The 16,704-nt window shown below is 33.5% G+C and overlaps 2 protein-coding genes across 2 annotated transcripts; both read left to right on the forward strand.

The window, feature by feature from the left end:
* Positions 1–1,657: 1,657 nt before the first annotated feature.
* Positions 1,658–10,330, forward strand: LOC120252810 (protein CROWDED NUCLEI 4). The gene is made up of 9 exons (XM_039260974.1): positions 1,658–1,874; positions 5,039–5,248; positions 5,977–6,230; positions 6,630–6,900; positions 6,993–7,076; positions 7,177–8,945; positions 9,058–9,253; positions 9,608–9,791; positions 9,878–10,330. The coding sequence occupies exons 1-8, from the start codon at positions 1,701–1,703 to the stop codon at positions 9,758–9,760; spliced, it is 3,111 nt and encodes a 1,036-aa protein (XP_039116908.1). The 5' UTR covers positions 1,658–1,700; the 3' UTR covers positions 9,761–9,791; positions 9,878–10,330.
* A 1,160-nt stretch (positions 10,331–11,490) lies between these two features.
* On the forward strand, positions 11,491–16,236 carry LOC120252779. The gene is made up of 7 exons (XM_039260936.1): positions 11,491–11,681; positions 12,360–12,401; positions 12,898–13,026; positions 13,994–14,226; positions 15,059–15,095; positions 15,717–15,774; positions 15,877–16,236. Exons 1-7 carry the CDS (start codon positions 11,583–11,585, stop codon positions 15,954–15,956), a joined length of 678 nt encoding a protein of 225 aa, XP_039116870.1. The 5' UTR covers positions 11,491–11,582; the 3' UTR covers positions 15,957–16,236.
* The last annotated feature ends 468 nt before the right edge of the window (positions 16,237–16,704 follow it).

The raw sequence follows: 16,704 nt of genomic DNA on the forward strand, positions 1-16,704 counted from the left end.
TAAGCTTTATATTTTTAGCAAAAAAAAAAATTAAGATTTTTATATCCGGCAAAATTAGATAAGATGAAATTTATGTAATTTGAGGAACCAAGGCATAGGCTGGTGGTTTTCTATCTTGTTTGTATTTGAGAGATGTTTCAAACTGCACAATAAAAGAATTAAAAATGTGGTTTCACCAATTTATTAAGAAAATTTATGTAATTTAATATTAATATAAATCAATTAAATATGATAAGTCTTATATTTTAAAAGAGAAGTGTAAAAATTCTCAACAAGATTTTATGGATAAAATAATAATAGATGAAAAAATTGGATATAAATTAAAAAAAAAACATAAATTGTGATATTTTTATTCTATATCTAAAAATGGAGAATCCGAATACTGTTTTGTCCACAATTATCAAAAAATAAATAAATTAATAAATTAATAATAATAATAATAATAATAATAATAATAATAATAATAATAAACTTTATCTTGGTTTTGTGGAGAAGCTTCTCAGATGATAAGGCTGATTGCTTTGTTGAAAAAAAAGGCTAAAAACAAAATCTCAAACCTAAGAAAAAAAAAAAGAAAATTTTAATTTAGAAACAGTCACAAAATTATTATAAAATGACAAAATTCTTGTCCTTCCATTCCATGTGCTATTTACAAGTTATTTTTAAAATATTTCTTAAACTTTGTCCCTTTATATATATATATATATATATTTAATTTTACATAAAACAAAGACCATTATCATAGCCATGAATTAATAATGCTATTAACCAAGCTAATCCAAAGTATTTTAAACTAAACAAAGTATTATTTTTAACTATATAATCTTACTTTAAACCTAAGAACAGCATATGCCCGTTTTAGTTACAACTTAATCTTTATAATAATCCATAAGATCCTTAACTAATACCTTATCTTAAACTTAAACATGATCCTTAACCAATCTTTGTTTTAATTGTATTTTTTAATGGCATCTCTAAATCTTCGAAGATGAATACATGCTTATATTATTTTAAATAATTGTAAATTAAAAAGAAAAATTCTGTTTTACATAAATTGTTTATTTCACCTTCAAATATTATAATTATTTGTTTTACTATAATATCCTTCCACATTTAACAACTTAAAATTATTTAAAACAATGAAAACATTAAAATGAACTCAATATTGTCAAACATTTGAGATAATAAAAAAAAAACTAATTTTGAGTTAAAGTTATTTTAAGGGTCTTTTTCAAAATAAAGGCAAAAATAATTTTGAGAATGTTTAAGGACTAAAAAGTAAATATACCAGATTAAACTTAATCCCGCTAATTAACATCTTCCTAATCATAGCACTCACTCACCCCACCAAGTTACGCTCACCTCCCATAATCCCACTAATGCCCCATCTTCCTGTAAAAACCATACACGTGTCCTTAATTATGAACGGTAACCATACGAGGCGGTGATCAGACCAACTTCTCTCCCGTTACAGTGCTATGAACGACGGCGCGGATCTTTTCGAATAAATTCCCTCAAATACCCCTTAACTCCACAAAAAGTACTTAACTTGTCCATTGGTAAAACGGTAATAAAATGGAAATCCGAGGAGAGAATAGGAAATAAAGCGTAAAAGAAGTCCTCAAAAGAGTCCATTAGAGAGAAAGAGAGCAAGCAAGCTCTCGTGCTCTCGCCATTGCTCTCCGATCGGAAGCTCGTCCATGGCTAGTCCCCGGTTGAGGGCCACGCCGTTGGTGGCGAGATCGCCGGAAGTTGTCAGTGGCGGGGATGAGGCGATCTGGAAGCGGCTTAGAGAAGCTGGGTTTGATGAGGAGTCGGTGCGGCGGAGAGATAAGGCTGCGCTCATCGGGTACATCAGGAAGCTTGAGACCGAGGTTTTTTTCGTTTCTTTTGTCTTCTGGTGTTTCTGTTTCTTGCTTTTTGTTTTGAGGAATTGGGTTTCTTGATTGGTGTTTAGGGTTTTGGGGTGGTGTTGATTTCTTGAAAAATGGGTTTTGGTGGTGGGATTTTTTTGGTTGTTATTAGGGTTTCTAAAATTTTAGGGAAAGAAGTAGTGAATGCTGTGACTTTATCTTTAAAAAAAAAAAGTTATCTTTATCTGCGGCAAATTTAGTTGTAAAAATAATCTTGCGGTTTAGGTTTTTTTTTTTCTTCTTTAAAGTTTTGAGCAGCAGGAGAATGGTTATTGTGGGTCTTAATTTCTGGGAAATAATTGATAGATTTTGGTTCTTTTATGTAGTTATCTTTATGTGCTGCAAACGTATAAACAAGTCTGAATTTTTAGTTTTTGGCTTTGGTTTGTGTTGCTGCCGGTGTTGTGGATCGTTTGATCTAGTTATTTTCACTTTTAACAAATTATTTACTGGTTTTTGTGTATTTTTTTAAATCACTTTTGATATACTCATTACGTTTAGTTGCTTTGACTGGCAATTACTAGAGTTTCTGTTTTACAGTAAAAAGGATTTCAAATGATGATGAATTGCTCAATAGATGCACTTAGATTATTGATGGATTAATGGCTATGGCGAATGTTATGAAGTGCAACTTTGAAGATGCAGTGATCCATTGTCCAAGTCCTATTACCCTTGAGCTTTTAGCATGAGTTCTAATCTCGACATATTGAAGTTGCTAAATTATAGTTTCAAGTGTATTCAAGTGTATAATAACTACCACATTGCATAGGCTGGACATTTTATGATTTTGCCATGATACCATATGTGATACTCTCAAAAGAGTGGCCGCTTGGCAAAGAAAAATCAGTGGCTTTTCATGCCCTAGCTTAATGAGTGAGGCTTGTTGTAATGGTGAATTATTCTATGAATATGTATCTAAAATAGCATGCTCCTTTGGAACATGATTTTAGGGTTTGATTAGGAGGGCAGGAGAAATGATGGGCCATGGAATACTGTTAAGGTTGCTTGTTGGTGACATGTGCCTCATGGGTTTTTTAAGCAAGAAATACCCTCATTCAGTAATAAAGCCGTGGACAATTAATTCAAGGGTCTCATGTCTTGTGTAGAAGCTTTTTGTTTTGAGGTTCATGGTTTAGATTCCGTATATAACAAAACTAGCTGGTGATTTTCTTCTGAAAACTGAACAGCCACAGTTTAAAGCAAGTATACAGTAAGCCAGCTCTAAGATTGAGGTAGCCAAAATGGAATGGATCATAACCTTGAATACATGTACATTGATGAAGAAACATTCACAAAATAGAAGGGGATAAATTCTCTCAAGGTTTGACTGATTTTTTTTTTCATCTCTGCATTGGAAAAATTTCTTCCCTGACATGAGTGTGTTCTGCAAATAACTAAATTTATTTTGTGAACTGCTTATATTAGAAAGTAAAATTGTGCACCATATCCTAAACCCTTGGGCTTCGGGTACCACACTCATCATACTATCTTTGTTAAGTGGAGTTGGAGCTGCTGCAATTCATACTCTGATTAGTAGTTCAAATTGTCTTCACACCTGTAATGGTTGATGGTATGCTCTGTGAAGGCATTTAAGACGTTTGTGAGTGGTCATGTTTAAATTGAAGGTTCAGGGTGTACCATGTTCGAATTAAAGGTTCAGGCTGCTTGAACATGCTTAGCACAAAAATGCTCTCCTGATGCGATGGTTTTATTGATACTTTTTAGGAATTCCAAATATGTCAATTTTGCCTTTTTTTTGGGTTACAGGTTTTGTTTTGTCTTTGTTTAACTTGTGATGATGTTTGGGGATTTATGGGTCAGCATTAAATATATGGGTCCGTTTGAATCCCTCATCTGTTCCTTGCACTTACACTATTATTGCCAAGAGAGTTCCACTTATATAGGCCAGCTTATCAAAGTATAACGGTTCAGAGATATCTTGTCCTCTCTTTTATTCAATTATGGGGATGAATGAGAAAAATGCATTATACATAGCAAGGAGAAATTAACATAGACCTGTCAAGATTCTTCTTTGTTTCCTTGCTTTGTTATCTGTTTTCACAGATATCATTTAGCTATATTTTAATTTCTAAACTATAATCTTTTGATATTTATAATTATTCTTTGTATTTGTGACAAGGTTATGATTGCTCTAACACTTCTTTAAGTTAGTGTTATTCTGATACTGGTTCTACTGTCTTCTCATTACTTCATATGAAAGGTAGAATTAATGCACATAAAGGCGAGCAGCAAGCTTATATTGGGCATTATTAGCTTAAAATATTCATTTGATTGTGAAACTGCTTTATTAGGATGCTTGAAGTTCATCCCTTGTCTCCTCTCAAGCTATTGATGCTGTTGTTAAGAATCACTTTGATTTTTGAAGTGTTTGATAAAAACTTGAGTGTATAAGCTCCTCTTACCTAACTTTAAAGGCTATATAAATTCTCTGATGAACTGGTCATTTATCACTAGTAATGGCAATTATCATGTAATAAACTCCTCTTACCTAATAAACAATACAATACACTTCATATGAAAGGTAGAATTAATGCACAGAAAGGCGAGCAGCAAGCTTATATTGGGCATTATTAGCTTAAAATATTCATTTGATTGTGAAACTGCTTTAGTAGGATGCTTGAAGTTCATCCCTTGTCTCTTCTCAAGCTATTGATGCTGTTGTTAAGAATCACTTTGATTTTTGAAGTGTTTGATAAAAACTTGAGCGTATAAGCTCCTCTTACCTAACTTTAAAGGCTATATAAAATCTCTGATGAACTGGTCATTTATCACTAGTAATGGCAATTATCATGTAATAAACAATACAATACACTGTTCTGTGTTCTGTGATTAGGCTATCATAATTCTTTTGGCTATGCTTAAGAAAAATTTTGGTGGCAATTTCCAACTACTTAATGAAGTTGTTGCAGATGCTTGACTCTCCAATGAACTGGTCATTCATCAACAGTAATGGCAATTGTTATTTAATAAACAACGCAATAACTGCTCTGTGTTCTGTCCTAATTATCTATCTTTTGTGATTTGGCTATCATAGTACTTTTGGCTATGCTTAAGAAAACTTTTGGTGGTGATTTCTAGCTACTTACTTAATGAAGTTGTTGCAGGTATATGACTATCAATACCAAATGGGGATCCTCATCTTGCAGACGAAGGAACTGACAACTAAATATGAGAATGCTAAAGCATCTGCAGATTCAGCTGAGATCTTATACAAACGTGATCAAGCTGCTCACTTGTCTGCTTTAGCAGAAGCAAAGAAACGTGAGGAAAGCCTAAACAATGCTTTAAGCATCGAAAAGGAATGTGTAGCTAATGTAAGAAGAATTTGCCTTAAGATTCTAGTCTGAAGCCCATTCATCCCTCATTTTCACTATCTTGCTTGTTTTGTATGAGTTTATTGTTACCATTTGCGTGATAGTTGTCAACTCATATTGAAAATTTGCTCATGTTTTAATTATGCATAATCGTGAATAGATCCATGTACCTAAGCTTTTGTATTTTTAGTGATTTTAAGATGTGTGTAAATGTTTCTTTAAGACTTAGTCAATGTTTCCTGGCCTTTTATGTGAATTTTTGCATCTGAATTTATGTTAGTTAGCTATTGTATTTGGTCATATTTTTGGTAGCAGAATTTGCCGTTAACCAAACATTGTGGTGCAAAATAGCATATTTTCCTCGTATTTGACGGATGTCTCCTATGGGTATTTATTGGGAGTGAGTGTTTGGGAAGATCATATTATAAGCCAGAAAAATAATGCATGGATTATCACAAACTGAGATTATCTCTCCTCTCTCTCTCTATATAAGTGACCCTTGTTCCTGTATTCAGCGAAAGTGACACTATTAAAACCCAAGTATCAATTTTCTGAATTCCTAGCTGTTGTACAGATACCTTATAGAACCAAATCAAATATCTATTGATACTTCTACAATACTCTCAAGGCTACCCTGGAATGAATTAGAATGGACTGGTTGTTTCATGTGTGTGAGAGCTTTATTGTAGTAGTGTTACTTTTCTAACATATTTTCACTTTTGGCATAGATTGAGAAGGCCTTGCATGATATGCGTGCTGAGAGCGCAGAAAAGAAAGTTGCATGTGAAAGCAAGCTGGGTGAAGCCCGTACATTGATGGAACATGCACAGAAGAAATTTGATGAGGCAGAGAACAAGATCCTTGAAGCAGAGTCTATGCATGCAGAGGCAGCTCGATCTCTTAATACTGCAACAAGAAGCTTACAGGATGTGGAAGCCCGTGAAGATGATCTGAGGCGTCGACTAATGTCTTTCAAATCGGAGTAAGTTTCTTGGAGAATTCTATAGATAGTATTCTGCTCTTCTCTTGGTTTTTAAAATTCTTGAGCTATAGTGTGGACTATTGGCTTTTGGTGGGATGTTTTCCTCGGGATTTCCTGTCCTTTGTCCTCATCAACTATTATGTTTTTCACCATTTTGCTGTTGTTCTTTTCAGTTGAATGATAATCTATGTTAAGATTCCTCCATGGGTATGAGTCTGCATGTCCTCTCTTTTTTTTAGTTTCTTTAAACTCATTTGAAGGGCTGGCATTTATTCAAAATTTAAATGAAATATCATCTCAAGGGTTTCTAACTTTGTGATTGTGTAATGATTGTTTCTGCTGATTTTCTTATCTTTTCTTTTGCTTTTTTTTGCTGATGCTGAAAACAATATGGTGTAGATATGTTGCGAAAGAAAAGGAAATCAACCTTCAGAGGCAGTCCCTTTTTGACGGTCAGAAAGTGCTGCATGAAGAACAAGAGAAATTAAGGGAGAGACAGAGTTTATTAAATCAGAGAGAAAGATACATAGATGAGAAGACAAAGGCATTAAAGAACTTTGAAAAAGAATTAGAGGAAAATAAAGCTAATATTGAAGAAGAGCATAGAGCACTACAAGTGGAAAAAACTAATCTAGATCTAGATAAGGCTGCTCTTTCATCTAGGGAGGAGGTATGTGCTTAAAGATGAATGTTTTACTATTAGCTCTTTCCTTTCTGTCAATGCTGTTTAATCAATCTCTTCAAACTTTGTGATTCTTTCAGGCTGTAGTTCAGAGAGAATCTCTTCTTGATAAAAGAGAGCGTGAAGTTCTTATTCTTCAAGAAAAAGTTGCAAATAAAGAATATGTGAGATTACTGCTCTTCTCAAGTCCTTTATCTGCATTCATGTATTGTCTCCTCATCTATTCTTATTTTCATTTTTAAATCTTTATTTGTTTAATTGCAGGATGATATCCAAAGACTTGCTGATGAAAACCAAACTACTCTTGAAAGGAAAAGATTTGAATTTGAAGCTGAACTGGAGAAAAGACGCATATCATTTGAGGATGAAATGGAGATCAAAAGGTCATCTTTTAAATTGAGGGAGTGTGAGCTTAATCAGAGGGAAAACATGATCCAAGAGAGAGAGAACTCATTAGAGCATAGTCTAAAGGAGTTTTCTGAGAAGCAGGAAGACTTGATAAAAAAGTTGAAATTCTTCGAGGAGAAAGAACAAGTTCTCCAGTCTGCTCAGAAAGCAAAAGAAGTGGAGATTCTTAAAATGCAGGAAGAGAGAGTAGAAATCCAGAAAATGAGGGAGGATTTGGAGAAAATGAAGGTTGCCCTTGAAGATAAAAAGGAAGAAATTTCTCTTGCACAAAAGCAGCTGGAGCTCACGGAGAGCGAGAGAAGTGAATTGGCTGTTTTGGAAACAAAACTTAAAGAAGAGATTGACAGTCTCAGGGCACAAAAAATGGAACTTGCAGATGAAGCAGAGAAACTAAGAGCAGAGAAGGAGAAGTTTGAGATTGAGTGGGAGTTGGTTGATGAAAAAAGAGAGGAATTACGAAAAGAAATGGAAAGGATTGCTGAAGAGCGAAAGGCAGTAAGCAGTTACCTAAAGAATGAACATGAAAGCATAAAATTAGAGAAGGAGAATTTGCAAATTCAGTTGAAGGTTGAGGTTGAGGCCTTATCCCATGAACGACAGGAGTTTATAAGTAAGATGGAGCGGGAGCACTCAGAGTGGTTCAGCAGAATTCAGCAAGAAAGGGATGATTTTGTGAAGGACATCAATCTTCAGAGGAAAGAGTTAGAGAATTGCATTGATAAGAGACGGGAAGAAATAGAAAGATATCTAAAGGAAAAGGAGGAAGCCTTCGAACAAGAAAAGGCAAGGGAACTTCAGCATATAAATTCTCAGAAGGAAATGATTGGCAAAGAGTTGGAACATGTTGCCATGGAACTTAAAAGGCTTGAAAATGAGAGGGTGGAGATCAGTTCAGATCGTGAGCAGAGGGAGAGAGAATGGTCTGAGATAAAAAAGTCAATTGAAGAGCTTAATTCCCAGCGTGAGAAGCTCCAGAAGCAGAGGGAATTATTACACGCTGATCGGAATGAAATAAATCAGCAGATCCAACAACTCAAAAGATTGGAAGAACTGAATATTGAATCTGAAAATAGGGCTTTGTCTGAGATAAAATCTGTTGATGTAAATTCCAGTGGATTGAAGGCTCTCAGAAAATGTTCATCCGCAAACACTCTTGCTAAAAAACTTGATCTGAATGAAACAATGCCAAATCCTGAAGCTAGTTGCAGACATATGCAGCAACCTGAGAAGACTTCTGGTAGTGGTTCACCTCCTGTGTCATCCCCTTTATCCTGGTTAAGGAAATGTACTGATGTGATATTCAAGCGCTCCCCTGAAAAAGTTGTTCCTGATGATAAACATAATGTTGAAAGCCGATTCTCAGCTACATTTGGGGAAGTCTCAATTGGAAAAGAAATTAAATCCCTGAACTCAAATTTTCTTGACAAGAACTCCAGAGGTAATGGTAAGCATGCCAAAGATGCAGATAATGCTAATGGAGCAAAGCCTTGGCTTCTGGGAAGGAAAAGGCCAAGCAATAGTTTATCTCATGAGCATGCGGACATGCTGGAACAACCAACTTCGAAACTACGGAAGAAAATGAGGCAAACAGAAACTGATGATATCGAAGAAACCACAAATAATGGGTATTGTTTGTGCTCTTATTTTTATTTATTTATTTATTTATTTTTGGGGTTATTGAACCAAAATTAGACTCTTCTTGTTGAATGATAGCGTTTCTGCTTGTGTTTTTGCTAGTATCCCTTCAGCACAAGTTCCATCAACCACTGAAGACGGCAACCCAGGATCGCAAGTCCAGAATTCAGACTATACAGAAGCTCCCAATGGCTGTGTAAATGATAAAAATGAACTCCCTAAAGTTTCAAATCCACAACCACATCTGAATGGTGATTTCTCTTCTGGTTCACACCCTAATGGAGTCATGAAAGATAAGGTAATGAATGAAGGTCTGCTTGCAAATTGTTGGAAATTTTTCTAATGCATGTATGTGTCTTGCTTTGTTTTGAAGTTGAGAAGATCTTTGTGTCATGTGTCAGTTTTTTTGTCATGATTGTGCTTCGAATAAAACAAAATTAGCTTAACTGGTTTCAAATGGTGTTGTCTACAAACATGAAGAGACTCACTATAAAAATATCTACGCATTCGCTGGCATGTTCATAAGTTGTGCACTAGTGTAGAGTCACAGACAATGGCATTGAAGTTCTCAAACCTTGGGAGAAATATTTCATATGAATTTCAAGCCATACATGTATTACTCCTTTTAATGATCTATTTTATCTGTTTTCAGCCTGAAACTGAGCCTATTGTGTATGATGTTGATGAGTCTGAAGAGCAAGGGGGAGGATCTGACGAAGATAGTGATGATGAAGGTGATGAAGGTGATGAAGGTGAAGAGGGGAAGTCGATACAATCAAAGCTGTGGAAGTTTCTCACTACATGATCTAGACAGGCTACTGATGTATAGTTTATAGGTTGGAATCAACCACATTCTGAATTATAAATCACACAGCGACCGTTACCATTTGCGCTAACTGATTATCTATTTGTTGCCATGCAGGTCTTCAAAGAATGCATATAAAAACATTCGACGGACAGGTCATTTAGCAGCTACTGACTTTATTTTACCTTTTTCTTTCTTTTTATCGTCTTTGTCACTTCAGTTTCAAACGTGTATATGTGGCAAACGGTGATTGGTGTGCAGAGTCTAGTATGTTTCTGTATATCCTGGAGTGAATGGTTTGAATGGTGGATTTATTTGAGGGGTGTGTGTGCGAGATAAGTGACAAATGTGTAGTAGTAGTGTTCTTGTTCTTCGTCTTTTTGACTGCTACTAACCTCAGTCATTCTGGGTTCTGTCTGGAGATTGCCCCTTGTTTAATGTTAGGCTCAGTCTGAGCTCAGAGTTGTTGATAATAGCTGTGCCCATATTCTCATTGTTTGTTGAACAATCTCAAGATTGATTAATGGTTGTAGTTTGTGGAATGGAAAGACTGCAAATAGAATTTAGTGATTTGCTATTTTCTTTAGGAAGACATTTGTAATTGCAAGGAGGTAGTAATGCCCTTAAGTGTATTTATCTTATTGCGGGTAGGCCTTTGAGTAAATTACATTGTTATTTTCCTTCATTTGGGGCCGTTTGGAATTTTGTTGGAAAAGTAATTGCAAGAAAAGATTTTGCATGTAATTATTTTCTCTGCAAAATAATATTATAATTTTTTATACATTTAATAAAAGTTGTAATTGAGTTGCATGCAAATTTAATTCTCCCTTTAATATGAATGTATTTTTTATATAAAGCTAAGTGTATTATTATTTTTACCCTTAGTTATTGTACCTTAGTTATTGTACGTATTAAAATTGGGTTTTTAATAAATTCTAATGATATTACTTACTCGGACCATTTGAGCCCTTAGTATTGCAATATAATAAAAAAATTGGTACTTAGCATCAATCAAATTTGTTGATATGATGTATTTGTTTGGTTTGGAAACTTAAAACCTATTTTTTGAAAAATATTAAATAAAGTTGGTTTTAATGAGAATCCTGTTGTATTTTCAAATAATATGTGAAATAGTATATAGTTGGGAACATGGCATATAGTTTAGTAGTTCTCGTGTGTTGTGTAATTGAAGAGTTTTAAGTGCTTAGGGTCTTTGAGTTTGAGTCTTTCAACTCATAATATATCAGATCCACTTATTTTTTTCTTTGATTAATAACTCTTATAGTTTTTTATAATAATAATAATAATTATAATAATAATAAATGGTTCAAGTAAAATATACGATTTTTTATTTAATAATTAAAAAAGTTTTGGATTCCTTATTTAATGAATTTCTTGTTTTTTTTTAAAAACAACAAGATGTTTTTTTTATATATATAATTTTTTGTGTCTATTTTTACAAGTAGTACAAAAAAGTTTATTGGTTTGTTTGAATAACTGGTTTCGAAGTATTTCCTCATATCTATTTAAAAGTGTCACTTACAAAATCAGTCTATCAATAATAATAATAATAAATAAATAAATAAGTTTTTTTTAAACTTATCTCCACAAAATACAAATATATATATATATATATATATATATATGTATATTTGCAATAAAGACCTCTAAAAGTCTGTTATTTATTGTCAGTATAAGAAAAACTAATAAAAATAAAAAGAGTTCCTCTCGAAACAGAGAAAAAAAGTCTCAATTTTGTAGAGATTGAATCGAATTCCTACAAAACTATGCGATTCGCTTCCTCTCATCGTCGGAGCTGAAGATGAACCCCGCTGCTCAGAAGAAAACCCGCGACCGCGACTCCTCGCCGTTGTCCATTCTCCTCTTCAGTTTGATCGGCGCCACCGCCACCACCGTCGCGGTAATCCATCGATTATCGATTTCTTTTTCTTTTTCTTTTGTTTTGGTTTGAAGAGATCACCGTTTGAGGGTTATTTTGATGATATTATAGAGTTTGAAATAAAGATTAGTTGATGTTTTGAATGCTTCTTTGTTTTTGTGATTTTTTTATTTTTTTAATTTTTATGGTCGTGTTGTTGTTTGTTTGCTTGAATTTTGGAAAAAGTTCGAGCCTTTGAGGCTGAAACTTGCAAATTGTAGGTCAGACTGATTCGTTCTGTAGAGCAACTCGGGTGATTGTTGAGGATGGATGTCTACAATTTTTTTCTAGGGCATATGTTTTGAGGAAGATCAATTATGCTAATAACAGTAATAGTTACATATATTGATGGCATGCAAAGTCGGTTACATATATTGATTCGTTATGATTTTCTCTATATGCGTGCTTCTGTAGAAGTTTGAGAAACTTAGATCACTGAGTATGATGTGTGATATTTAGAAAGTATGAGGATGCCTAAAAATAACCGACATCCATGGCATCAGTGCGTATAGCTTAATATGGTTTAGAAATTTAGGTGGTCAGGTTAGGTGCAATGCAATTTTATTTTCTGGACATTTCTGTGCAGAGCTTAATTCAATGTTCAATGTTTACTTTTTTGCTTCATAAAGCTTCTTTCTTACTTCTAGTGCAATCTTGTAGGTTTTTCGGTTGCGCAGGGCTATTAATCACTTCTACAATCAGGTAAATTTTTTAGTTTGTACCTTCATATAATGATTTTTTGTTAACATGGAACTGCATGCACTTGAAAGAATCTACTTTTATTGAAATTTTTTTATATGAGATGTCTTTTTTTCTGGACATGTTTTTTAGAGTGACATGCAATTTGTTAGCATGAAATTTAGAAGATATGCATTTCTATTCGCGAAATTTATTACTTATGATAAAATCCAAAAGTTAGAAGCATCCTAAAAGCTACTTTGAAAAATATAAGAAAAGCATGATTGTACGATTGACTGTCAGTTTCTTCTGCGAGCGATTGATTGATTGAAGTAAGTTTATATTTTTTATATTTATTTCATGTATACACACCTGAAATGTATTGCTAAGTTTACTTGCAAACCACTTCCATTCCTCATGATTTAAACAATTTTTCTTACCTCATATAAGCACACATATATAATTTTCTTCTGATAATGTGTCTGGTGCTTAATTATCAAATTTTCTTCATTGCGTCCAGGTAAGGTCAAACTCATCTTCATCATGGAATACAACAGGCAGTTCAACCCGTGGAAGCTTCAGGGAGGAATCTTGGAATAGATTTAATCGGCGGATGCAAGATGAATATGAGGAGGAAATGGAGAGAGTGGTTAGTTCTATTTTTTTTGCTGTTCTAGCTTTTGTTCTAGTTCATTTTGCTCACTGAAAATCAGGAGCCTTGAATCTGTGAATGGTATATTTTTAATGGCAATATATTTGTTTTCTTAGCCATACTGATGGCTATTCCAAACCAAAAGCCATTCTTATTAGCACCTTAAACTTAGAAAAGTAATTTGGTAGCTCCAAATAGTCCTGGGAACTTATTGTAATCCAGGTGAAACATCTTCTTTATACCTTACTAGATTTAGGATGATGGTTTTGGCTTTTTCTTTCATTCCTCTGTTCTGAATTTCGTTAGTTTAAGCTGTAAAGAGTTAGTTGTTTGCGATTGATTTGTCATCTATTGTCCTCTAACCAACATTTTTAAAAGACAACATTATTTTGGTGTTGTTGTCGGGGAATTACATAAGCTGGTTTCATTTGGTTGTCTTCACAAGGATAATAATTGGTTTCCATGTTGTTTCCAAGGATATAAAGATATTCCTTTTTCTGTTCACTATGAAGCCTGATTGGAGTTACTCTGCTTCTTTTATAACCAAATAATTCCTTATTGGAACTTTAACTCTAAGAATCTAACCTGCATAGGCGATTTAATTTATTGTTAATGGCATGAACTGAGAGGGGAGTCATTGACTTCATATGTTCATACTTCCTTTGCTATTTATTGAAAAGCTTTTACTTTTTCACTTATTTATGTGATAATTTCATTAGATTTAGGAGCAAATTCATACTTCGACTTTGTTGATATGCAAATTAGGTCATATGGAATTTTCTTTTTTTAGTCTGTTAATACTTTGTAGTCTCATTGTTCAATTTTTACTGCCTTTTATTTGTTTTTGAAGCCTTAAGAAAACTGTTATTGCTACATATGACGAATTGACCTGTGTTTGACATAAATGTCTCTGCAACTCTATGCCCTATAGTTTTCATTGGCATAATGATGTCTCTCTATGTAGGAGCGAATAAGGCGTATGCAAAGTGTTTTCAATAGAGCGAGGAGCAAGCAGAACAAGGAATATGAGAGTTGGAGAGAAAGTGGCCCTGGTCCATATCAACATTTTCAAAGGGATGACTGGTACTGGAAGTCAGATCCATCTTACAAAAATCACGGAACCAATTACAGATCCACCATGAAAGACACTGGAAACTATGCAATGTCACATCACTATTCAGTACTTGGTCTTGACAGGTACATTCTATAATATCCTGGTGCAAAGAAGATTATTTATTTTTCCTCTAGTCTGATCGAAGGCAAAGGCTGGCCTTATTTTCAGTTTGTCTATTGTCTAAATGAATGATTATATTCAGTCATTCACCACTTTCATGTTCATGTATGATGTATTTATTATTCCTCATCTGCATGTGAATTTTGTTTTTACCTCTGAAATTTAAAAAATTCAGTGGAAAGTTAGTTCAAAAGGAATGCATCATTATATAAGACCCAAATGAATAATAAATAATTTTTACATCCCATAAATTTTTCTATGCTACTTTCAAAATGGTTTGGTGGCAATTTGTAACTGCAAATATATGCTGCTATTGTTATAATGTAATCTTTTGGCAGCTGACTGGCTGGTGTAGTGGTTATTGTAAATGCCGCACACAACTTTTTTCTTGGAAATGTCAATATTACTTTGTTCTGAAGGTCAGAACAGGCCATCCTGATATTCCAAACAAAAGATAGAGCTCATCTTGTGAATGAACCTATGTGTTTGCACATGTCTTGTGAACCTTTTATTTATTATTAAAACTTGGATATGTTCTACCGAGGATGATCAGTTTAAACCTGCATTTTGCATCTTAGAAAATTGGATTGGGGAATCCAGTGGTTAATAATTGACAAATACAGTAAATAATGGAAATTTTGATTAGCAGTTATTTTATTGCATTTATTTTGTCAAGTAAGAATACTTATCTGTTTTTTTTTTTTGGTCAATCCAGATTAAGTGTTTCCCTGAATAAATGCTTATTTTGTATGTTTGATTGCCTGGGTTTTAATTGTTTAAATATTTCCATTTCAGGGCACGGGTAGAACCATACTCAGACGCAGAGATAAAGGTGATTCTTCTTTTCTTCTAATTCAAACAAGTCATGCCGTTCCATAAATACTCACTAAAATGACCTTGGCATGGGTTTTCAAATGGAATTTTTCTTTTCCTGATTGCTGAGGTTATTTCTATTTTCTTTCTTGCCCTTCACCCATAGTTGTTATTCCACATATTGAACTGGAAAAGTTTGGTGATGTCAAGTTTACATAAATAGATTTGGTTAGAATTCTCCATTCTTTTATTATTGATAAATCAGTTTATGCAACTATGAATAATATATGTTGTCAAGCTTTGGTTTTATTTTATGACTAAGAGAATTTACATCGAAATCCCAATTGTATGTTATGCAGATGCTAGGAATTGATAGAAATTAAACTGACCAGTGTTTGTCACATTGTCTTGGTTGTTCTGCTAATATACCTGATATGTTTTTGTTAGCAATTATATTTGGTTTTATAAAACTCCTCATGTACTATTATTATACATGTAGATGTCTTCTTTGAGTCACAATATGCACTGCTTTAATGCCATTGAAATTGCATTTTTAATTTACGGTGATATTTGATAATCTCATTACTGCATTTAGAGTAGATTATCTGATGCAATTGATCATTTTGCATATGCGACACAGACGGCTTTCAGGGCAAAAGCAATGGAGTTCCACCCAGATCAAAACCAGGGCAATAAAGGTAAGCCGAGCTTAGACAAAGTTGTCTGCCCGGTTCTTTTTTCGCACTCATTCAGTCATTCGATTATATGTAACGAGAAACTGAGCTTCATTTTGTGCGCAGAACAAGCTGAGGCGAAGTTCAAAGAAGTTATGGCGTCATATGAAGCGATAAAGTTGGAACGAAAAAACGGCAGCTGTTGATTCCATTCGACTTTGTAGCAAAAGAGGAATGCATACGACTACCCGCATTTTTTTTTTTTTCTTTTTTCTTTTTTTATCTAGAGCTAATTGTTCTGCGATCATCTCCGGGACAAGTCCTAGATAGTTTTGAGCTGTTTTCTGAAATTTTATTTGATGGTCATCGAAGGCTTTAAAGCTCTATCTGCAGTTTGTATATCATAATCTTTTGTTTCTTTTAACCATCCTACTCATGTAAAATACAAAGATAAATCATTTTAAGTAAAACCAGAAATAAAATAAAAGAGAAAACTGGTTTTTGTAAGTTTTTCTATGTTTGATCTTCTTTCTATAAATTCTGTGATTGTGTTTGGACAGAGGGAATTCATAGATTTATATTGCAGTCTTATTTCCAAAAGTATCTATTTGTGGCTTTTTTGTTTTTTCTGTTTTTTGTATATTTTTTTTTTGCAACCCTAATAATATTAAATTTTACAGATAAACATTTAAAAATTAATAGTAATTTCTAAATATTAAATGTATTCTAATTAGTGTTTAATTGAAGGGAACCATGAATTTCAATTTTATTTTACAAAACAATTATTTCCCAACTTTTTTTTAATCTAACAATTATTCTTTACCAATAACTAATCCCCTAAATACATTTTTTGTATTATTATTATTATTATTATTATTATTATTTCACAAGGGGTGTAAGAATGAAAACGCGGGGTGGTAATATCATCCGACCGTTAGAGCCTCTGTTTTTAAT

This window comes from Dioscorea cayenensis, chromosome 24 (assembly GCF_009730915.1).
Source record: "Dioscorea cayenensis subsp. rotundata cultivar TDr96_F1 chromosome 24, TDr96_F1_v2_PseudoChromosome.rev07_lg8_w22 25.fasta, whole genome shotgun sequence".
Taxonomy (NCBI): domain Eukaryota; kingdom Viridiplantae; phylum Streptophyta; class Magnoliopsida; order Dioscoreales; family Dioscoreaceae; genus Dioscorea; species Dioscorea cayenensis.